The sequence below is a fragment of the Papio anubis genome, chromosome 9, assembly GCF_008728515.1.
Source record: "Papio anubis isolate 15944 chromosome 9, Panubis1.0, whole genome shotgun sequence".
NCBI classification, from domain to species: domain Eukaryota; kingdom Metazoa; phylum Chordata; class Mammalia; order Primates; family Cercopithecidae; genus Papio; species Papio anubis.
In genome coordinates, this window is record NC_044984.1 from 65,890,196 (window position 1) to 65,909,176 (window position 18,981).

The 18,981-nt window shown below is 39.5% G+C and overlaps 1 protein-coding gene across 1 annotated transcript in view; it reads left to right on the top strand.

Annotated features, from left to right (window-relative positions):
• Positions 1 to 18,981, top strand: part of LGR5 (leucine rich repeat containing G protein-coupled receptor 5) — a 147,552-nt gene that overhangs the window by 110,785 nt on the left and 17,786 nt on the right. The window contains exons 5-11 of the mRNA XM_009181214.4: positions 4,420 to 4,635; positions 7,959 to 8,030; positions 10,896 to 10,964; positions 13,071 to 13,142; positions 16,775 to 16,846; positions 17,003 to 17,071; positions 17,212 to 17,283. Coding sequence (XP_009179478.2) covers positions 4,420 to 4,635; positions 7,959 to 8,030; positions 10,896 to 10,964; positions 13,071 to 13,142; positions 16,775 to 16,846; positions 17,003 to 17,071; positions 17,212 to 17,283 — 642 coding nt within the window. The remainder of the gene's footprint in view (positions 1 to 4,419; positions 4,636 to 7,958; positions 8,031 to 10,895; positions 10,965 to 13,070; positions 13,143 to 16,774; positions 16,847 to 17,002; positions 17,072 to 17,211; positions 17,284 to 18,981) is intronic.

Sequence of the window (18,981 nt, forward strand, 5' to 3'; positions counted from 1 at the left end):
TAACCAGCTTCATATAATAATATTTAAAATCATTAAGGTACTTTATATTTACAAAGTCCTGTTGTGTTATTTCCTTAATCATAAAGCAACCCTATAAGACAGAGAGGAGTTATCCCCGTTTTACAGATGTGAAAGCTGACGTCTGTTGATTTGGCCAAGGTCATACAGCTTCTAGAATTGGCTGGAACCTGGAACTTCCCATTCCAAATCTCTGCACTAATTTATGGATTCTAAGGTGCCTACACACACACCCTCTGTGACTTGCATAAAATGGAAATAACAAAGAAATACTTAAAAGCAGAACTATATAATATAGTTATTTTTGTTGCTACTGACAATAAGTCTATTATGGAACCATATTTTGTATGTATATGTCTTCTTGTACTGGATAGTGATGTTATCTTATACCCAACTGCTAAAATATTGCATTTTTCAAATATATGAATAGAGAATGTTCAGCTCCCTGAAAAGACCAGATTGACATAATATGAACTCTTTGTTTACTTACTGAATGGACACAGCTTCTGCCCTGTCAGCTGCTTTGTCCACAGTCTTAACCTTGTTGTGAAAGAACCACCTGTATGAGTGACTGGATAATTAATTCTCTACTCCTGTTTACCCTTGGGATCTTCTGTTAAGAGTAAATCAGATATAGAAGCAGAGTATAGAATAGTGGTTGCCAGGGGCTGGGAGTGGGAGTGGTTGAGTGGGGAGATGTTGGAGAAAGGGTACAAAGTTTCAGTTAGACAGGATGAATAACTTCTGAAGATCCATTGTATGGCATGATGACTACAGTTAATGTATTTTACACTTGAAAATTGCTAATAGATTAGATCTTAAATGTTCTCACCACAAAAAAATGTTAAGTATGTGAGGTGATGGATATGTTAATTAGCTTGATTTAATCATTTTACAATATATACATATATCAAAACATCACATTGTACACCATAAATATATGCAATTTTTATTTGTCAATTATTCCTTAACAAAGCTGGAGGAGGAAATTAAATCAGATAATGCCTTTGAATGTGAACAATATACCTGAACTAGATTTAGACCACTGAGTTCAGGTGGATATGAACTCTAAAACACTGCATTTAGAAGGAGTATCATTTATCGAGAGCTACTTATATGAAGAAACTGTTTAGTAGAGAGATGTGTTGATGCTTCACTCGGAACATCTGAAGGTCTACGCTGTTAAGCATTACATCTGGGAATATTAGTATTTAGAGTGTTTGATCTCTGAAGAATTCTCCTGTCTTATTTCATTTCAGATAGCAAATTGGTATAAGATGATAGTGTGGAGGCCAGATTACATCCTTTTTCTGGGGGGAAAAGAAACGTGATTCATAAAAGATATCTGTCCAGAGAAACGGCTATATTAACATTGGGAACTGATACCTGGGTCACTTCAAGATACAGCAGAAACTTTGGTAGCAACATAAAATACCAAAGAAGACAATCCTATGACTTCATGCTGAAAGAGCCTTTTCCATAAATGCATCCCAATGTTTGCAATGAACTTTAAGGTTTGTCATTTTCAAGACTTTTTTTATTTTATTTTGTTTTCTGTTGCCCAGGTTGGAATACAGTGGCGAGATCTTGGCTCACTGCAACCTCTGCCTCCTGAGCTCAAGCAATTCTTGTGCTTCAGCCTCCCAAGTAGCTGGGATTACAAGCATGCACCACCACACCAGCCTAATTTTTGTATTTTTAGTAGAGATGGGGTTTCACCATGTTGGCTAGGCTGGTCTTGAACCCCTGACCTCGGCCTCCCAAAGTTCTGGGATTACAGGCATGAACCACTATGCCCAGTCCAAGACTTTTAGAAACCACTCTTTTTTTTTTTTTTTTTTTAAGACAGAGTCTCACTCTGTTGGCCAGGCATGATCTCAGCTCACTGCAGCCTCTGCCTCCTGGATTCAAGTGATTCTCCTGCCTCAGCCTCCCAAGTAGCTGGAACTACAGGTGTGCGTTGCCACGCCCAGCTATTTTTTGTATTTTCGATAGAGATGGGGTTTCGCCATGTTGGCCAGGCTGGTCTGGAACTCCTGACCTCAGGTGATCTGCCCGCCTCAGCTTTTCAAAGTGCTGGGATTACAGGTGTGAGCCACCGGGCCCAGCCATCACTCATACTTTCAATGCATAAACGACTGGCAATGATCAGTCAACATATCAGCATGAACGTAGAAGCTGAAATTATTAAGTCTCTATCCTTTAATCAGTGCAATAGTTAAGGAGAGCTTACATGTGTGCTTTACTTCTAGTCAAACAAAAGCAATCACCTCTTTATCTCCTGATGAAATTATACCTTATGTGAGCATAAGCCAAGCACATTGTTGCTAGAGAAAGGAAGGAGAGATGGTGTTGAGTTTTCTAAACATTTCTGGCTCCATTTGTTGACAAAACCTTAAGATGTTTGAAAGCTGCGTTTCTGTTGCCGACAATGATAGTTGTTCTATTGGAAATTTAGTTGTAAATGGACTATGACACCCAACTCTTAAAATTTGCTCCAAGTGACCTTATCTCAGCTATTATCAAAATGTGGCTCAGGGAGGGCCTTTGAGGCATTGCTTGTTCCTTCCCATTCAGTCCGTAGAAGTAGGAATCAGAAGATGATTGAAGTGGCATAGTGGCCAAAAGTGAGGAAGCTGCTTTCCATAGAAATGAGCTTCCTCCCAACAAAGAATTTCATTTCTAAATTGTTTAATTTTGGTTTGCTGGAGATTATTTTGTGATCCTGGTGTGCTTCCTGCATCTGTTTAGTCTTAAATGCTTCCGAAAACATTTTTCAGAATCCACTTGTGATTTTCTAATCCTACCTAATACATGGGCTACTAAAATACAGCTCTTCTTTTTTTAATCCTATCTTTGAAAATGCAAATGTGTGGGTCTTAAAAGCAGATTGGGAAAAAAAACAAGTGAGGGCTATTGGAAGCATAGTTTGAGTGATGGTGGTTCTAGTATTCGTACATCTTACAGAAAATTGCAAATGATGTGAGTTTTGTCACTTCCATACGAAAAATTAGGACCTTTACATTATAGCCACTGTTTATGTTGGATTGGGGCAAAATAAATGTATTGCACTCCCTCTGCTGGCTTTGAGGTGGCAACAGCTCATTAACCAGACTTATTTTTAGATGTATTTCCCCATTTTAAAACAGATGAAAATGGAGTGTAGGAAAAGGAAGCAAAAGCTGGGAAGTTGTTAATTTTATTATTCCTTTAGAATGCCAGAAAAACAAACATCTTCTTCACACAAATGGTTAGGATAAGCAAGAAAGCCAGCAGTTTTCAGGCTTTTCAGTGCTGTCCTAAGAAAAAGGGAGGGGCCCCCTCTCTGTTTTCCCTGAGGCGTGTCTCTAGCAGTCCATGAAAACTTACTCAGTTCCAGTGAGAACACATGCACACAGAGAGGGGAACGTCACAAACCGGGGCCTGTCGGCAGGTGGGGGTCAAGGGGAGGGAGAGCATTAGGACAAATACCTAATGCATGCAGGGCTTAAAACCTAGATGATGTGTTGATAGGTGCAACAAACCACCATGGCATATGTATAACCATGTAACAAACCTGCACATTCTGCACATGTATCCCAGAACTTAAAGTAAAATAAAAAATTAAAAATTAAAAAAAATTACTCGGCAGGGTGCGGTGGCTCACACCTGTAATCCCAGCACTTTGGGAGGCCGAGGTGGGTGAATCGCATGAGGTCAGGAGTTCAAGACCAGCCTGGTCATCATGGGGAAACCCTGTCTCTACGAAAATGCAAAAATTAGCTGGGCATGGTGGCAGGCGCCTGTAGTCCCAGCTACTCGAAAGGCTAAGGCAGGAGAATCGCTTGAACCCAGGAGATGGAGGTTGTACTCCAGGCTGGGCAACAAGAGCGAGAGGCTTCTTCTCAAAAAAACAAAAACAAAAACAAAAAAACTCAGTTCCTTCAAATACTGAAATGAAACAATCTTTTCCCAGAGCTTACTGAACAACCTATTAGACTAGTATATTTAGTGTGTTCAAAACAGCCAGGGAAAGCAAAGACATTCTTTTGGCTTAGGGTGGGAGGAAGAAAAGGGTATCTCTATGCTAGTGTCAGAAAGAAACTAAAAGATCATCACACTGAAACTCCATACCTCAGGGGAGGCCGCTTCCATCCATGAAAGAACATTACCTACAAGCCTGGAAGAGAATCATAGCACCATGGAATTTTAGAGCCAGAGGACCTAGGAAGCAACAGTCTACACATGAATGAGAAGGAGAGCTCATCTGGAGAAGAAAACGCTCCGGATGTCAGGGCTCCCGGGGACCCCAGGCCCTGTTCCACTCTTGTTCGTCATGCATGGGGAGGGTTTTCCTGCAAAGAGTTGACCTTCGGCTTGGGCTTTGCTCTCTTTTCCATTCTTGCTTTCTTTCTTCCACAGGCGTCTGGATGCTAACCACATCAGCTATGTGCCCCCAAGCTGTTTCAGTGGCCTGCATTCCCTGAGGCACCTGTGGCTGGATGACAACGCTTTAACAGAAATCCCCGTCCAGGCTTTTAGAAGTTTATCAGCATTGCAAGCCATGACCTTGGCCCTGAACAAAATACACCACATACCAGACTATGCCTTTGGAAACCTCTCCAGCTTGGTAGTTCTGTAAGTTTTATTGATTTTGCTCTCTCTTTTAACAGTTTCTAATGTCACTGGAAGACCTTGGCCTTAAAATGCTGGCTCTTCAAAGCTTAAATGGGGACATTTTAAGGGAGGAAAACCTCCTGAGCCCCTCCCCAAAATGACTTATAAATGCTCCAATTGTGTAAATGACTTAAACAATACTTATCAAGCACCTGCTAGGTGCCAAGCACCGCAGGGCATACAAAGATAATGAAATATGACCTCTGCCTTAGAGGAGCCCATTACATATTGCACAAGGAGTCACCGCACTATACAGTTAGTACAGTAACCTAAGTTAATAAAAATTCCTTATTTTTAAAAATGATTGATAATTCAGGTCAAATTGAAAGATGCTCTTCTTATTCTCTAATAAGAACTTTCTGAACCCTTACCAAGGAAAGAGAAATGAGAACAAATGATGTAACTGCTCAGTGAGTTCCTTTTGCCCACTGCCCAAATAGAGGCGATTTATTAAGACAAGAGAATTGCAATAAAGAGTAACACACAAGGCCGGCATGGTGGCTCACGCCTTTGCGAGGCCAAGATGGGTGGATCACTTGAGGTCAGGAGTTCAAGGCCAGCCTGGCCAACATGGTGAAACCCCACCTCTACTAAAAATACAAAAATTAGCTGGGCATGGTGGCACACGCTTGTAATCCCAGCTATTAGGGAGGCTGAGGCAGGAGGATCACTTGAACCCAAGAGGCCGAGGTTGCAGTGAGCCAAGATTGTGCCACTGCACTCCAGCCTGGAGAAGAGAGTGAGACTCTGTCTCAAAAAAAAAAAATTAGTTTAACACACATACAGCCAGCTCAATGGAAGACTAGAGTTTTATTATTACTCAAATCAACCTCCTTGAAAATTCAGAGGCAAGAGTTTTTTCTAAGATAGTTTGGCTAGCAGGGAGCTAGGGAATGGGGAATGCTGGTTTGTTGGGTCAGGGATGAAATCATAGGGGGTTGAAGCTGTCCTCTTGCTCTGAGTCAGTCCTGGGTGAGGACCTTAAGACCAGATGGGCCAGTTTACCCATCTGGGTGGTTCCATCTGATCTATCAGAATGCACGGTCTGAAAAATATCTTGAACACCAATCTTAAGTTTTAAACAATAGCGATGTTATCCATAGGAGCAACTCAGAGGTTAGGAGTCTTGTGGCCTCTGGCTACATGACTCCTAAACCATAATTTCTAATCTGTGGCTAATTTGTTACTTTTACAAAGGCAGTCTGGTCCCCAGGCAAGGAGAGAGTTTGTTTTGGAAACAGGCTGTTATCATTTTGTTTCAAAGTTAAACTATAAACTAAATTCCTCCCAAAGTTAGTTCAGCCTACGCCCAGGAATAGACAAGGGCAGCTTGGAGGTTAAAGGCAAGATGGAGTCGGTTAGGTTAGATCTCTTTCATTGTCATATTTTTCTCACCGTTGTATTTTTGCAAAGGTGGTTTAATTGACAGCATGTTATGCATTTGCACAGCTTTTCCCCCTGTATGTCTAGATTTCATTATTTTAGTGAATCAAAAAATGATTCTCAAAGAAGTAATAGTTTGAAAAATAATCAGTCTTCTTTAAAAATGTAGCAATATGACCCTCACATGTATAATATAATTACCAATCATCGAGGAAGGCTTTGTCTCACTATTTCTCTCTTTGTTTCATGCCCACCCACTGACCCACCGCTTCCTTCAATCATTCCACCTGATGACATGTCTGTCCCTTGCACTGTAATATATACTCCTTTGAGGCTGGACAATATCTTATTTATCTTTTCAGGTTCCCCTCAATCTCCTTCCTCATATGCTGCATGTAGAAGATCCTCAATGAATGTTACATAAATCTCACCTAAAATGAAAATTTATTTATTAGAACAAAAATCTTAGCATAGAAGGAAAAGAAATTTTGTGATATTAGAAATTTCTACACTGAATTTCACATATAAAGATGATACTACTGACCCACCAGAAGCTGGATATATGCTTTAATTTCTTTTCCTCCACTAGAGGAAATGGATTTATACAGATCCAGCTACACTTTTAAACCTTGTCCTCCTTAAGCCCATTTTCTAAAAGCCTTTTGAGAGTTGGTCCAGTTTTCAGTTGTGCACAGCTGTTCTAACTGGCTCTGACCTAACTGACTTACCATTTGAGCCAAAGATGACAATTATATACACTAATACTGTGTCAAGATAACTAATCTCCTTGGGTAGCAGAAAAATCTGATCACCATTGCCTGTGACTGAAATTGTTGTTTCCTGTTAACCTGTGCCCCTGCCCTGGGAAGGTAGCCATTATATGCCTTCAGCTTTATTGGAAAATGTGCTTGCTACATCTATCCTCCAGGTGTCAATGATGGTCAGTATCACTGCTTAACATCCTATATCCCAAAGCCATGCTGAACAAACTATGCTTACAAATATGCCTTGAGAATGTAAATTAGTTCAACCATTGTGGAAGACAGTGTGGCAACTCCTCAAAGACCTGAAGACAGAAATACCATTTGACCCAGCAATCCCATTACTGGGTATATACCCAAAGGAATAGAAATCATTCTATTATAAAGACACATGCATGTGTATGTTCACTGCAGCACTATTCACAATAGCAAAGACATGGAATCAACCTAAATGCCCATCAACGATAGACTGGATAAAGAAAATGTGGTACATATACACCGTGGAATACTATGCAGCCATAAAAAAGAACAAGATCATGTCCTTTGCAGGAACATGAATGGAGGCCGTTATCCTTAGCAAACTAATGCAGGAACAGAAAACCAAATACTGAATGTTCTCACTTAGAAGTGGGAGTTAAATGATGGGAGCACACATGGACACACAGAGCAGAACAACACACACTGGGACCTATCAGAGGGTGGAAGGTGGGAGGAGGGAGAAGATCAGGAAAATAACTAGTGAGTACTAGGCTTAATACCTGGGTGATGAAATAATCTTTACAATAGACCCCCATGACACAAGTTTACCTGTGTAACCAACCTTCACATGCACCCCTGAACTTAAAAATTTTTTAAAAAAGCCTTGAAACCCAAACTTACTTATACCAATTGTGTTGCTCATATTATTATACACACCCTGATGTCCCAAAGCTAAAAGGTAAAAAACTGTGACTGTTTTTTAAATTCTCTGGTATAGAATCATCTGTGGTATGAGTGAATGCAGCATATAGCCATTTTTTAAGTTAGCTTCTTATAATTAGTGCATTCTTCAGTTTAAGTTTCTTTGGATTTAAGCTATCAAAATGGTAAGTGTGCTCTGTGCAGTGTGTCTTCCTAACTATCTGTAATGTTCTACTGCAGACATCTCCATAACAATAGAATCCACTCCCTGGGAAAGAAATGCTTTGATGGGCTCCACAGCCTAGAGACTTTGTGAGTTGACCTTTTATTTGTTTCCCTTTTTTCAGTATTTTCATGAATATTCTGAAAGAATCAAAATAGCCTTAAAGCCAAACTTTGTTTGATTCGGTTAATTGCCTAAGCTTTCAACAGATATTTACAGTGGCATTATCTTACACACACAACCCTCACAGGGCTGAGCAATAAAATTGGGATTTTATTTTAATCTAATGAGAGTGATAAATTAGTTAGAATCATTATAGACTAAATGAGATGTTCTCTACTGCGCAGTGACTATTTGCTTAGAAACGTGTAGTCTCTGTCAAGGATCACTCAGGCTCACTGTTCATGAGTCTGGTACTCCCTGCTGAATGAGAGGATGCAGGCCAGGCCAATGCCTGCGTCTTCCATCTCAGATGAACAGGCATCTCATTAGGAAACAGTGACAGCTCATGCTAAAGCAATTCAAAAGATGAAAAGGGGACGGGGCATGGTGGCTCGTGCCTGTAATCCTAACACTTGGGAGGCCAATGCGGGAGGATCGCTTGAGCCCAGGAATTTGAGGCTGCAGTGAGCTGTGATCATGCCACTGCACTCCAACCTGGGTGACAGAGCAAGACCTTGTCTCAAAAAAAGAAAAAAAGATGAAAAGTAATAATAGCTACTATTTATTGAGTATATCTATAATCAAATATTGCACTTAGCATTTGGCATACATTGTTTTAATTACTTCTTACAGTATCCCAGTTTAGGCTCTAGCGAGGTAAAGTTATTACATATCTAGTCAGTAGCAGAACTGAGATTTGCTTCCTCCTCTAGTCTGATTCTGAAATCCATGTTTACTACTATATACTACTTCCAAAGAATAAGTCAAAAGTTCAGTTCTTAATTGATACCTATAGTAAAAATAGAGTCCAGTCAGCTGACCATATCCTAGACACTCTCACAGAGCCAAGGTAGAGGTTCTTGTGGGCCACAGCAGGGACCCAGGCTTTTCCCGGGGGAGGAGACGCTCTTCATTGCCCTGTTGAGAAAGGTGTGATGAGAGTGAGGTGACAGGCAGGGAGGGTCCTGAGTGTGCTGGGAGAGGAGGGTGGTTGCAGCCATGTCACCATGTCATCCCTACCCTCACATTTTTAATACTCAAATGCAATAAACCACACAGGTCACTGAATCTGCAATGCTGGCTCTGACCAGAACCGCAAAATGCAAAGACCAAAGACCCCTTCTCCTGTGCCCTTGGGGCCCACTGTTCATCTGCATACAGAGCTTAGCAATTTGTTCATAATCAATTTAGCTTCTAACCAGATCTGGGTTACTAATTTCCTGAGGGACCCTGTGTTGATGGTATTCTTCTTCTAGCCTATGAGCGCTAACAGCTCTTTCCAGGGGTAAGTCACCCTGTGTTTCCTCTTAGGTGGCAAAGATGAACTCGTCCAGGCAGGACCTTTACATCAACTTAATGGCATAGACAAGCAGTTCCCATCAGCTGCTAGGAAAAATTAGAACTCTTATCTACACAGGGCTGGGCTCAGAAATCTCACCAATGGAAATCACCTTCCAGCCCTTTTGAACAATAACAGGAATGAAAAACAAGATGGGCTTTGATGGGTATTTCCATAAATAGTCTTTTTTTTCCCCTCTCTCAATCTTTGGGGTAAGGACCCAGGATTGCACGTAAATAACATAGAGCAAAACATGTCAGGGAAAAGTTCATGTGAGTCTTATTGTCTCTCCTTCCCCTACCATGCCCAGGGCTACAGAGGATAAGCAATTTGGTTATTTCCAGCCTCTTCCTTTCCCTCACTAGAAATCCAAGTAATTTATAAGGGCCCAATCCTTGTTTAATCAAAACAGAGCATCTGGAGAGATTTACAAACAGGAAGAAAATTTATGTCTACAAAAGACACGCGTTTCCTGCCTGCAGTATAGCTTAAGGATGGTTTGTGCCAGACAAGTAGGAACCTTGATTCATGTTTAACTCAGTCAGATTATCTCTCTCTTAAAATTAAATAGCAATTCTCCACAGAGGAGAACCTAACCACATGTGATTGCCTGACCAAAAGGTTTTTCTGCGTCATCTGGGAAATCTGCCATTCCCAGAGACCAGGAGGCAATTACTTTTTCATACAAACATCTAGATAGAAGGTAGAGTAAGTCTGTAAAGCACTTGTGAGTAATGAAATTGAAAAGCCAATTGTGCTATAACAGATACAGAAACTAATGATTTGAGATAATTTGACCACTTCATCTCTGGTCATGAGGAATAACATAGAACTTTGCTGCACAGATCAAAGAAAACATCCTATTTCTGAATCATTTACGACACTGAAGAAATTCTAGACAAAATTCCTTTCTGAGAGTACCCTGTCCCGCATAAACTTCTCCAGAAGTAAGATTCATCCTGGACTTCAGGCTGGGAGGGATGTGGGAACCCTGTGAAAGTCAAAGACAAAGCAGCCCTGCAAGATGTCATGTCACAAGGGAGTGAAGGAGGGAACAAGAAAAGGGATGTGATCCAGGAGCCCTGAGGAGTGCAAATTCACACTGGCCAATTAGTGAGCTGGGTTCAGTTGAAGAGCTCCATCAGGCAGCCATCAACACCTGGTCAAAGACGCATCTTTCCTACTTAGAAGCTAATGCTCCGGCACACTCTCTTTTTGAGACGCCCCAGTGCCATTGAGCCTTGACTCTCAAATTTCTTATGATTAGTCAAATGACCATTTTAATTACAGAATGTTGGTAGTCAACAAGCCAAGAAAATCTCTTTCCATCAACAAAAGCAATGAGAACTTCCATTAGTCATATGGGTTCATTGGAATAGCATGTTAACTTTCCTTGTAGAGTATATATGAAGTTTTAAATAAAAAACTGAAAATACTGTTTACTCATTTTCAGAGATTTAAATTACAATAACCTTGATGAATTCCCCACTGCAATTAGAACACTCTCCAACCTTAAAGAACTGTAAGTATTTAGGACAATTTCAATGGGAGAACTTTATCCTTTTGTGAATTTATTTAAAAATACATGTGATTATTTTACATAATATGATTTGCTAGAAAATTTTAACTTTATATAAATAATGATAAAGTACTCTTGAAATATATTTTAATTGATTCTATGTCTAGCAAATACCAGATAATATTTTTTATTTATGCTGGGTTTCTCTAACATATATATAAAAGAAATACATATATTTCTGTAAGTCATATTCTTTTCTCTTTTTCTAAGCCATACATACTCTCCCAACATTTATATACTTTATATATTTGTAGATTTTTAGTATAGAACTAAAATGGAATTTAGTTGCTGAGCATTTCTGAGAACTTGAACATTTCTGGGTTGCATAAGTCTAGAAATAGATGAATCAAACTGTCTGTGCCTAGTAAAGTATGAGATGCATTCACATACATTGCAGCTGACCCTTGAACAACTCGGGGTTAGGGACACCAACCCTTGCACAGTAGAAAACCCACGTAAAACTTTTGACTCCTTAAAAACTTGACTACTAATAGCCTAATGTTGGCCAGACGCCTTACCAATAACATAAACAGTCCATTAACACATATTTTGTATATGTATTCTGTACTGTATTCTTATAAAAGTAAGCTAGAGAAAAGAAAATGTTATTTAAAAAATCCTAAGGAAGAGAAAATGTATTTACTATTTATTATGTGGAAGTGGATCATCATAAAGGTCTTCATCCCTGTCATCTTCACATTGAGGAGGCTGAGGAGGAAGAGGAGATGTTTGTCTTGTTATCTCAGGGGTGGCAGAGGCTGAAGAAAACCCACGTATAAGTGGAGCCACGCAGGCAGTGGTCATGCCTGTAATCCCAGCACTTTGGGAGGCCAAGGCAGGCAGGTTACTTGAGGCCAGGTGTTCGAGACCAGCCTGGCCAACATGGTGAAACCCCGTCTCTACTAAAACTACAAAAATTTGCCGGGCCTGGTGGCACATGCCTGTAATCCCAGCTTCTTGGGAGGCTGAGGCACGAGAATTGCTCTGAACCAGAGGGGCGGGGATTGCAGTGAGTCAAGATTGCACCGCTGCACTCCAGCCTGGGAGACAGAGCAAGATTCTGTCTCAACAACAACAACAAAAAGTGGATCCATGCAGTTTAAACCCATTTTGTGCAAGGGTTAACTGTATTTCATTTGTAAATGTTTAATGAATCTTATTTAATTCTAAAGCCCCATAATTTTACTAAAGAAAAGCTGACTTTCAGCCACTGGGTTGCATATACTGCCTTTTAGATGATAAAATTTGATTCGCTTTTTTGTATCTAAAAAGATAAATAACCTATGTGAGTAATGTTCTAACACTTGGAAAGGAAAATAAACATAGAACCTCATTTCCCTAGCAGTGAGAAATAAGACATACAGCTAAAGGAGACACAGAGGAGCTTGTTTATAAGAAAAACCCTTAGGGTGTTCTGACTCAGGAAACCCCATGTGTGGCTTAGCTGGGCTTCGTGGCATAGGGTCACCTCATACAGCCACAGGCCCAAATAAGCTCCAAAGATCCTTGAATCTGCTTCTCTGCCATTCAGACAACATCAACAACAACAGATGACAATCAGCTTATAACTACAGACTCACTGAGCCAGGGCACCTTTCTTCAAGTCAGGAAATTTTGTCCTTATAAGGAGACTACTTAAATCTTTACTTCACTGCAGCTTAAGTCAATTTTCTCTTCTAGCTTCAAATGGGGTCAGGAGGAGTGATCATAATCTCTCCAAAAATGGTTTCCACTCTCTCCTGCTTTTATACAATGATGCTCTGTTGGATATTAACAGGTTTTCTTCTTATAACATTAGATTGTGAGTTTTCATGAAGTGCAGTTATTATTTTCAGATTCTTTATTTCTCCTTTAAGATGACAGCACATGACTTTTTTTATCCCCTAGAGAGTAAATAACGGCACCTAAGTTTCAAGATGCATAGAGGAATTTAACGTTGTCCTCTGGTTACTAAAGGTTCTGATTATTGCCACTGTGGTCAGGGTGGGGGATTCTATTAAATAATTTTACTCCACACATGATTTTTTATAATGTTTTTTCTCTTTCTAGAGGATTTCATAGCAACAATATCAGGTCAATACCTGAGAAAGCATTTGTAGGCAACCCTTCTCTTATTACAATGTAAGTGACTATAATGCTTTTTGGTTTCGCCATCCTGAAATATAGCATATATTATACTTTCAAATACAATGAATATTCTATATTTGCTTGAGTTTCGTCTCAGTCAATCTAAGAGCTCATACAGAAAGGTATATACGCATGCATTTTGCCAGGTTCTAGCTGAACATTGAAATAATATAAAAGATTTTTTTAAAGATCACATTATGATTTGTATCTCCAGATGTGCTAGGTATCTTTAAAATAATCTTGTATAATGCTTTTTATTACCTCTATTTTCCAAGGAATAAAACTGATTTTTAGAGCATTAATGTCAAGTCTGCATAGTCATTCTGAACTTAAACCTGAGTATACTAGAAATATAAATTATTATATACAAATAGATGTCTTTTACAGCAATAGACTCCAGCCTAAATTGATGGTAGGAGGTTTATACTGTTTTGTGCTAAGTCTCTATCGTCATTCATTATTATGCCCAAACATCACATTTATACAAACTGGGATGTAAATCTAGAAAGATAAATAATGTTTTAGAAAGGTGTATATGAGGATTTATATGCCATAAAAGAATAAAATAGGCCAGGTACTGTGACTCATGCCTGTAATTCTAACACTTTGGGAGGCCAGTGCAGGAGGATCACTTGAGCCCAAGAGTTGGAGGTTACAGTGAGCTATGATCACGCCTCTGAAGTTCACCATGGGCAACAGAGCCCTGTCTCAAACAAAATAATAAAATAGAGTTACAACTACAAAGTATAACTAACGTTATGTTTCACATTTAATACAGAAGAATGATGATATATAGTTATGAGTATGAGGCTGGCTCTTAGACAAAAGGCTCCTCTCCAAGGCAGGTTTGGGACACCATCAAACCTGAGGCTGTGAATGAGAAGCCTGAATATAGAGGAGGAGAGTAAGGACAACTGTTAAACATGACTCTAGGGGCACTTCTCGGCAGATGTTGGTCCTGTGCCAACTGGATTGACGGGCTTTCTGGAACCATGTGTTATTTGTCACAAATGAGCAGGAGTCCCAATTAGCCCTGACAACTGGAAGAAAAAAACTATTCATTGTTTCTGAAATGTTCTGGCAATATTTTGCCAAACTAAGAGTTTTAAAGTGTATTGACAATAAACATTAGCCCTCATTAGAGAGTATTTGCATATTAAGAGGTTGGCAAATGACATTGCCTTTGCTCCTCCTTCTGCAGCCACAGTACTGGTTTTTCATCACTCTTTTGATATGCTAATACTCCCTGATACTCCTCGAGGAACTAGCAGCGCACCCCCCCACCCCCCACCATAAGTATTAGAGCTCCTATCCACTATTTGACAGTAGTAGCCACTTTCTCCCTGAAACTGTCCTCTCTTTGCTTCTGCATCTGTTTCCATCTCTTCAAAGCCTGCATTTCTGTGAATGCTTTCCGATCCAGTTGGCTACCCACTCCTCATTTCCACCTCTGTAGTCCCCATCCTATCCATACCTCCCAACCTCCACTGCACCAGTCACTCTGCCAGCCATGACATCTAGATTTTCACCAGTCTGCATGATGCTGGCCTCCCTCCCTTCACTGTTGGCGGGGGTCATCTTCCTTGAAGCACAGCAACCATCTTGTTGCTCCTGCTGTGAAACGTGTGTTCAGGATGCCTATTTACACTAATTCAAACTCCTCACCCTAACATTCACAGCCTAAGGCTACACATTGCCTAAGCCAACCTTCTCAACCAGTTCCCCAAAGCTCTCCTCAATCACCCTAAGTCATAAACCAGACTGACTAAGTTACGTTCATGGAACAAAGCTCTTTTCTTATTTCCTTTGCTCCTACAATCCCATTCCCTCACTATGCGTCTTGAAATTCTGTCTTTCAGGGCCCATTTCAAATGCCATTTCTTGAAGTTTTTTATAATCTCTCCCGAACATATGAGAGAGTTCCCTCCTGAGAACCCTAAAACTCCTTATGTGTGTTTATGATACTTCTACCTTATGCACACAAACATGTATATTCATACCTGCCCAGTGTGTGTGTGTGTATATATACACATATATATATAGTGTGTGTGTGTGTATATATTCACACACATATATATATAGTGCGTGTGTGTATATATATATGTACATGTATGTGAACACAATTATATGCATACAAGTACATGGTATAGCTAAGAGCTAATAAGATAGTAAGAGGAAAGCTCCATTTTTTCATCATAAGGTCCAAATTCCAACTCTAGCTCTTTCTCTTACTGATTCATCCCAAGAGAAAAGAAGAGCTCAGTGGGTAGGAGGACAGAAGAGGATTTAGGTTTGTTGGGTAACAACTGTATCCCAGGTTCTGTTTCAAATGTTACACATGCATTAGCTCTTTTAATTCTTATGCAAACCCTACCACTAAGCATTATTATCTCAGCTTAACAAATTAGAAAATTGAGGCTCTGGGAGGTAATGAGCTTGCCAAGGTATCTGAGCCTCAATTTTCTCCTCCAAAAGTGAAGAAAATAGTATCTACACTATGAATCTTATAAAGTTGTTGCATGGATCAATTGAGCATATATATATATACATGATTTTGCATATATATATACACTTTCTATTTAACAAAGCTCTTGCATATATATATATATAAGCTTTTGCATATATATATACACACACACACGTATGTGCATACATGCAAGGACTTTGTTAAATATATATATACACACATATGTGTGTGTATATATATATGCAAGAGTTTATATATATATATATGCAAGAGCTTTGTTAAATAGAAAGTGATATGCTGTTATTTATTTGCTTTATCCCAGCTGAATCCAGGCTCCTTTACCGCAGGAACATCTTATCATTCTTCTTCAAACCCCCAGCATCTAGTGTAATGCCAGGCCCAAAGTAGTTACACAGTGACAGCTTTTTAATAAATCAATATTTAAATCCTCACATACCTACCCTCATACTTTAAACATGGTAGACAATGAATATTTGTAGAGTTTAGTTGGACTAGAAGAAAGACTCAGCTAAAAAGTATATGGCACTCCATTGACAAGGCAGTTCAAATACCACTACAGTGAAAACATCTGTAAAACAAAATATTTTTTAAGCTCTAATAATATCTTACCTTTTAAAACAATAATTAATTCAAGAAAATTCTAATTTTAGACATATGCCAGAATAGCTCATTTCCTCTCCAATAATTTGATGAGTCTCTTGTGTATGTTATGGTGACCAGCAGATATAATAACCTTCAGTAGATACTGATAGATAGACTTCATCTTTCATTAATTAATGATCTCATGGCCAGTACTTTGAATTACCTTTTTGCCACTCAATGGATATTCTACAGATGTTGGAGGGAAACTGTTAAGTGTTCAGTTTACTTGCTTTTCTCCTTAGTAACTATCACTCATCTCTCCTTTGCTGTCAGAAATCTTCAATTTTATATAGTACAGATTCCCTACCAGAAGTCTCATACTGTGAGTCAAAACACTTTTGAGGTTTGCCTGAAACCAAGGAATTGGGAATGTTATGTAATACAGTATAATCAAAAATTACATAAGTACATTTAATGTATTTGTTCAAATTTTGAACAGATATTCATCTTTCAAATGTTATACTAAGATATTAATTGCTGTTTGGCTTTCTTTTAGACATTTCTATGACAATCCCATCCAGTTTGTTGGGAGATCTGCTTTTCAACATTTACCTGAACTAAGAACACTGTAAGTTTCTATGTCTCTTACGGATCACTTTCCCTTTACAGGGTTGCTGTGAAAAGCCAGATGAATATTATAGGTTGAGGTCCTTTGAAAATGGCAATAAAAATTACCCCTGTCTAGAATCTTCTGCCAGTAATACTCATATACTCCTCCTTCTAGGACTCTGAATGGTGCCTCACAAATAACTGAATTTCCTGATTTAACTGGAACTGCAAACCTGGAGAGTCTGTAAGTACTGAGTAGACTCTTGACTTCGCCCAGAACATACACTGCCGCTAGAGCTTGATCAGTCTTAACATCAGTGAGTCAAAATATGTCACTGTGTGATGCCCGAATGAAAGAATTATGTCTGGTTTGTGTTTTAACAGGACTTTAACTGGAGCACAGATCTCATCTCTTCCTCAAACCGTCTGCAATCAGTTACCTAATCTCCAAGTGCTGTGCGTATCAGTAAGGCAATAATGTTGTGTAAACAGGCAACTTCCATTTAGGGGTGAAATGGCAGACATGATTTCAATAATCTCTTTAAGAGAGGAGAAAATTCTTTCCTTGCAGGTCTGCAGCAGGTCAGGCCTCCTTTGCCCTCTTTGGTCCAGGCTCTCTGACATGATCCTGGTAACAATGGTAATGTACCTTTGTTTTCTAAGTCCCAAACAAGCTCCCACTAGACTTTCAGTTGGCACATGTTTTCTTTCAGAAAAGACATGAACAGGCCAAATCACTTTATTTCCCCCTCTAAAGGCTTTGCAGAGCAGAACAAAATAACATAATGGATCAACCACCCAATATGGATGCCAAAATCAAACATTGAGATATCAGATCCACATAATCCTTCATAAAGGTGATCAAACATTCTTCCAATATAGTTGTCAGTGCCATGTTCTAATGTTTCCTGTAATGGTTAAACAGCTTGCATATGTTATTTCTATTGACTTGGGACTTTTTTCCTCTGCCTTTCCCATGTGTTATGAAAACAAGTAGTTTACATGGCTTAAAGGAGCCTTGTTTTGACCTTCCGTTTTTAGCCTTCTCCCTCAACTTCCACTCGACACAATTATTGTCCTCTCAAGCATTGTAGGGACTTAATAAAAGGACTCTTAATCTTTTGCCATGGCACTGCACTCACATAGAAGGCACCTGTGGCAGTTGAGTGCCTGTAAATTCACCATAAGCTTTACTTAGCAGCACTCGGAATGTTAAGTAGATGAACAGGAATGGCTGCTGCTGTGATTCTGCCTTTCCCCAGCCCCAGTCTGTCACTTCAGACTCCAGTTGCTCAATGGGTGTAGTGACACCACTTGGTAGCCTTGGAGTCAGTGATTCACATCTGAAGGAGGGGAGTATAGAGCAAATCTTTCTTCCCCACCCCACCCCATGAAGTGCAGCTACAGATAAGAAAACAGAATTAGAGAAGTTAAATGTTAAAGTCACAAGGCAAGAAAGAAGTGAGTTTGAATTCAAATACAATCAGTTTGATTGAATAACTGAGAGGAAGTGTGTATATATCAGGTGGTAGAAATTTGGGGGACCATGTTAGAATTCTGCCTACCACACCCAGAGCAGGTATAATCATCCCCATTTCTCCAGAAAACTGTCTCAGTTATATGATTAGGATTTTACACACTAGAGCTAGTAAGTAAGGAGCCAGTGTTTAAACTGCATCTGTCTCTGCTATGTCACACCAAGAGTGGTAACCACTCAGGTCTAGAATTGCATGAATGGAGGCTCACTGGCAAAATGACTTTAAAAGCAAAGGCTATGGAGCCAGCTTTTCTGGTTCAAATCCAGACTCTATATGCCAGCATGGGATCTTGAGCACATTATTATTCCTCCTGCAGCTCAGTTTCCCAGTTTATAAAAAGGAGATGTAGCCACTTCCTTCAGAGGGTTCTCATGAGGACTGATTAAATGACTACATGTCAAACAGTTACAGCAGTACCTGGGACACCGTAACTCTCAGTCAGTGTTAGCTTTTATTATATTTCTCACGTCCTTGGAACCATTATTCTTTCCTCAAGTTGGAACTTGAAAAGCCGTCAGGAATACACATAACATTCATGGTAGATCTTGTCATTTTCAAAGCACTTTCACCTATAATAATCATTTCTTCTTCCCAATGACCCTGCAAAATGGTGTCT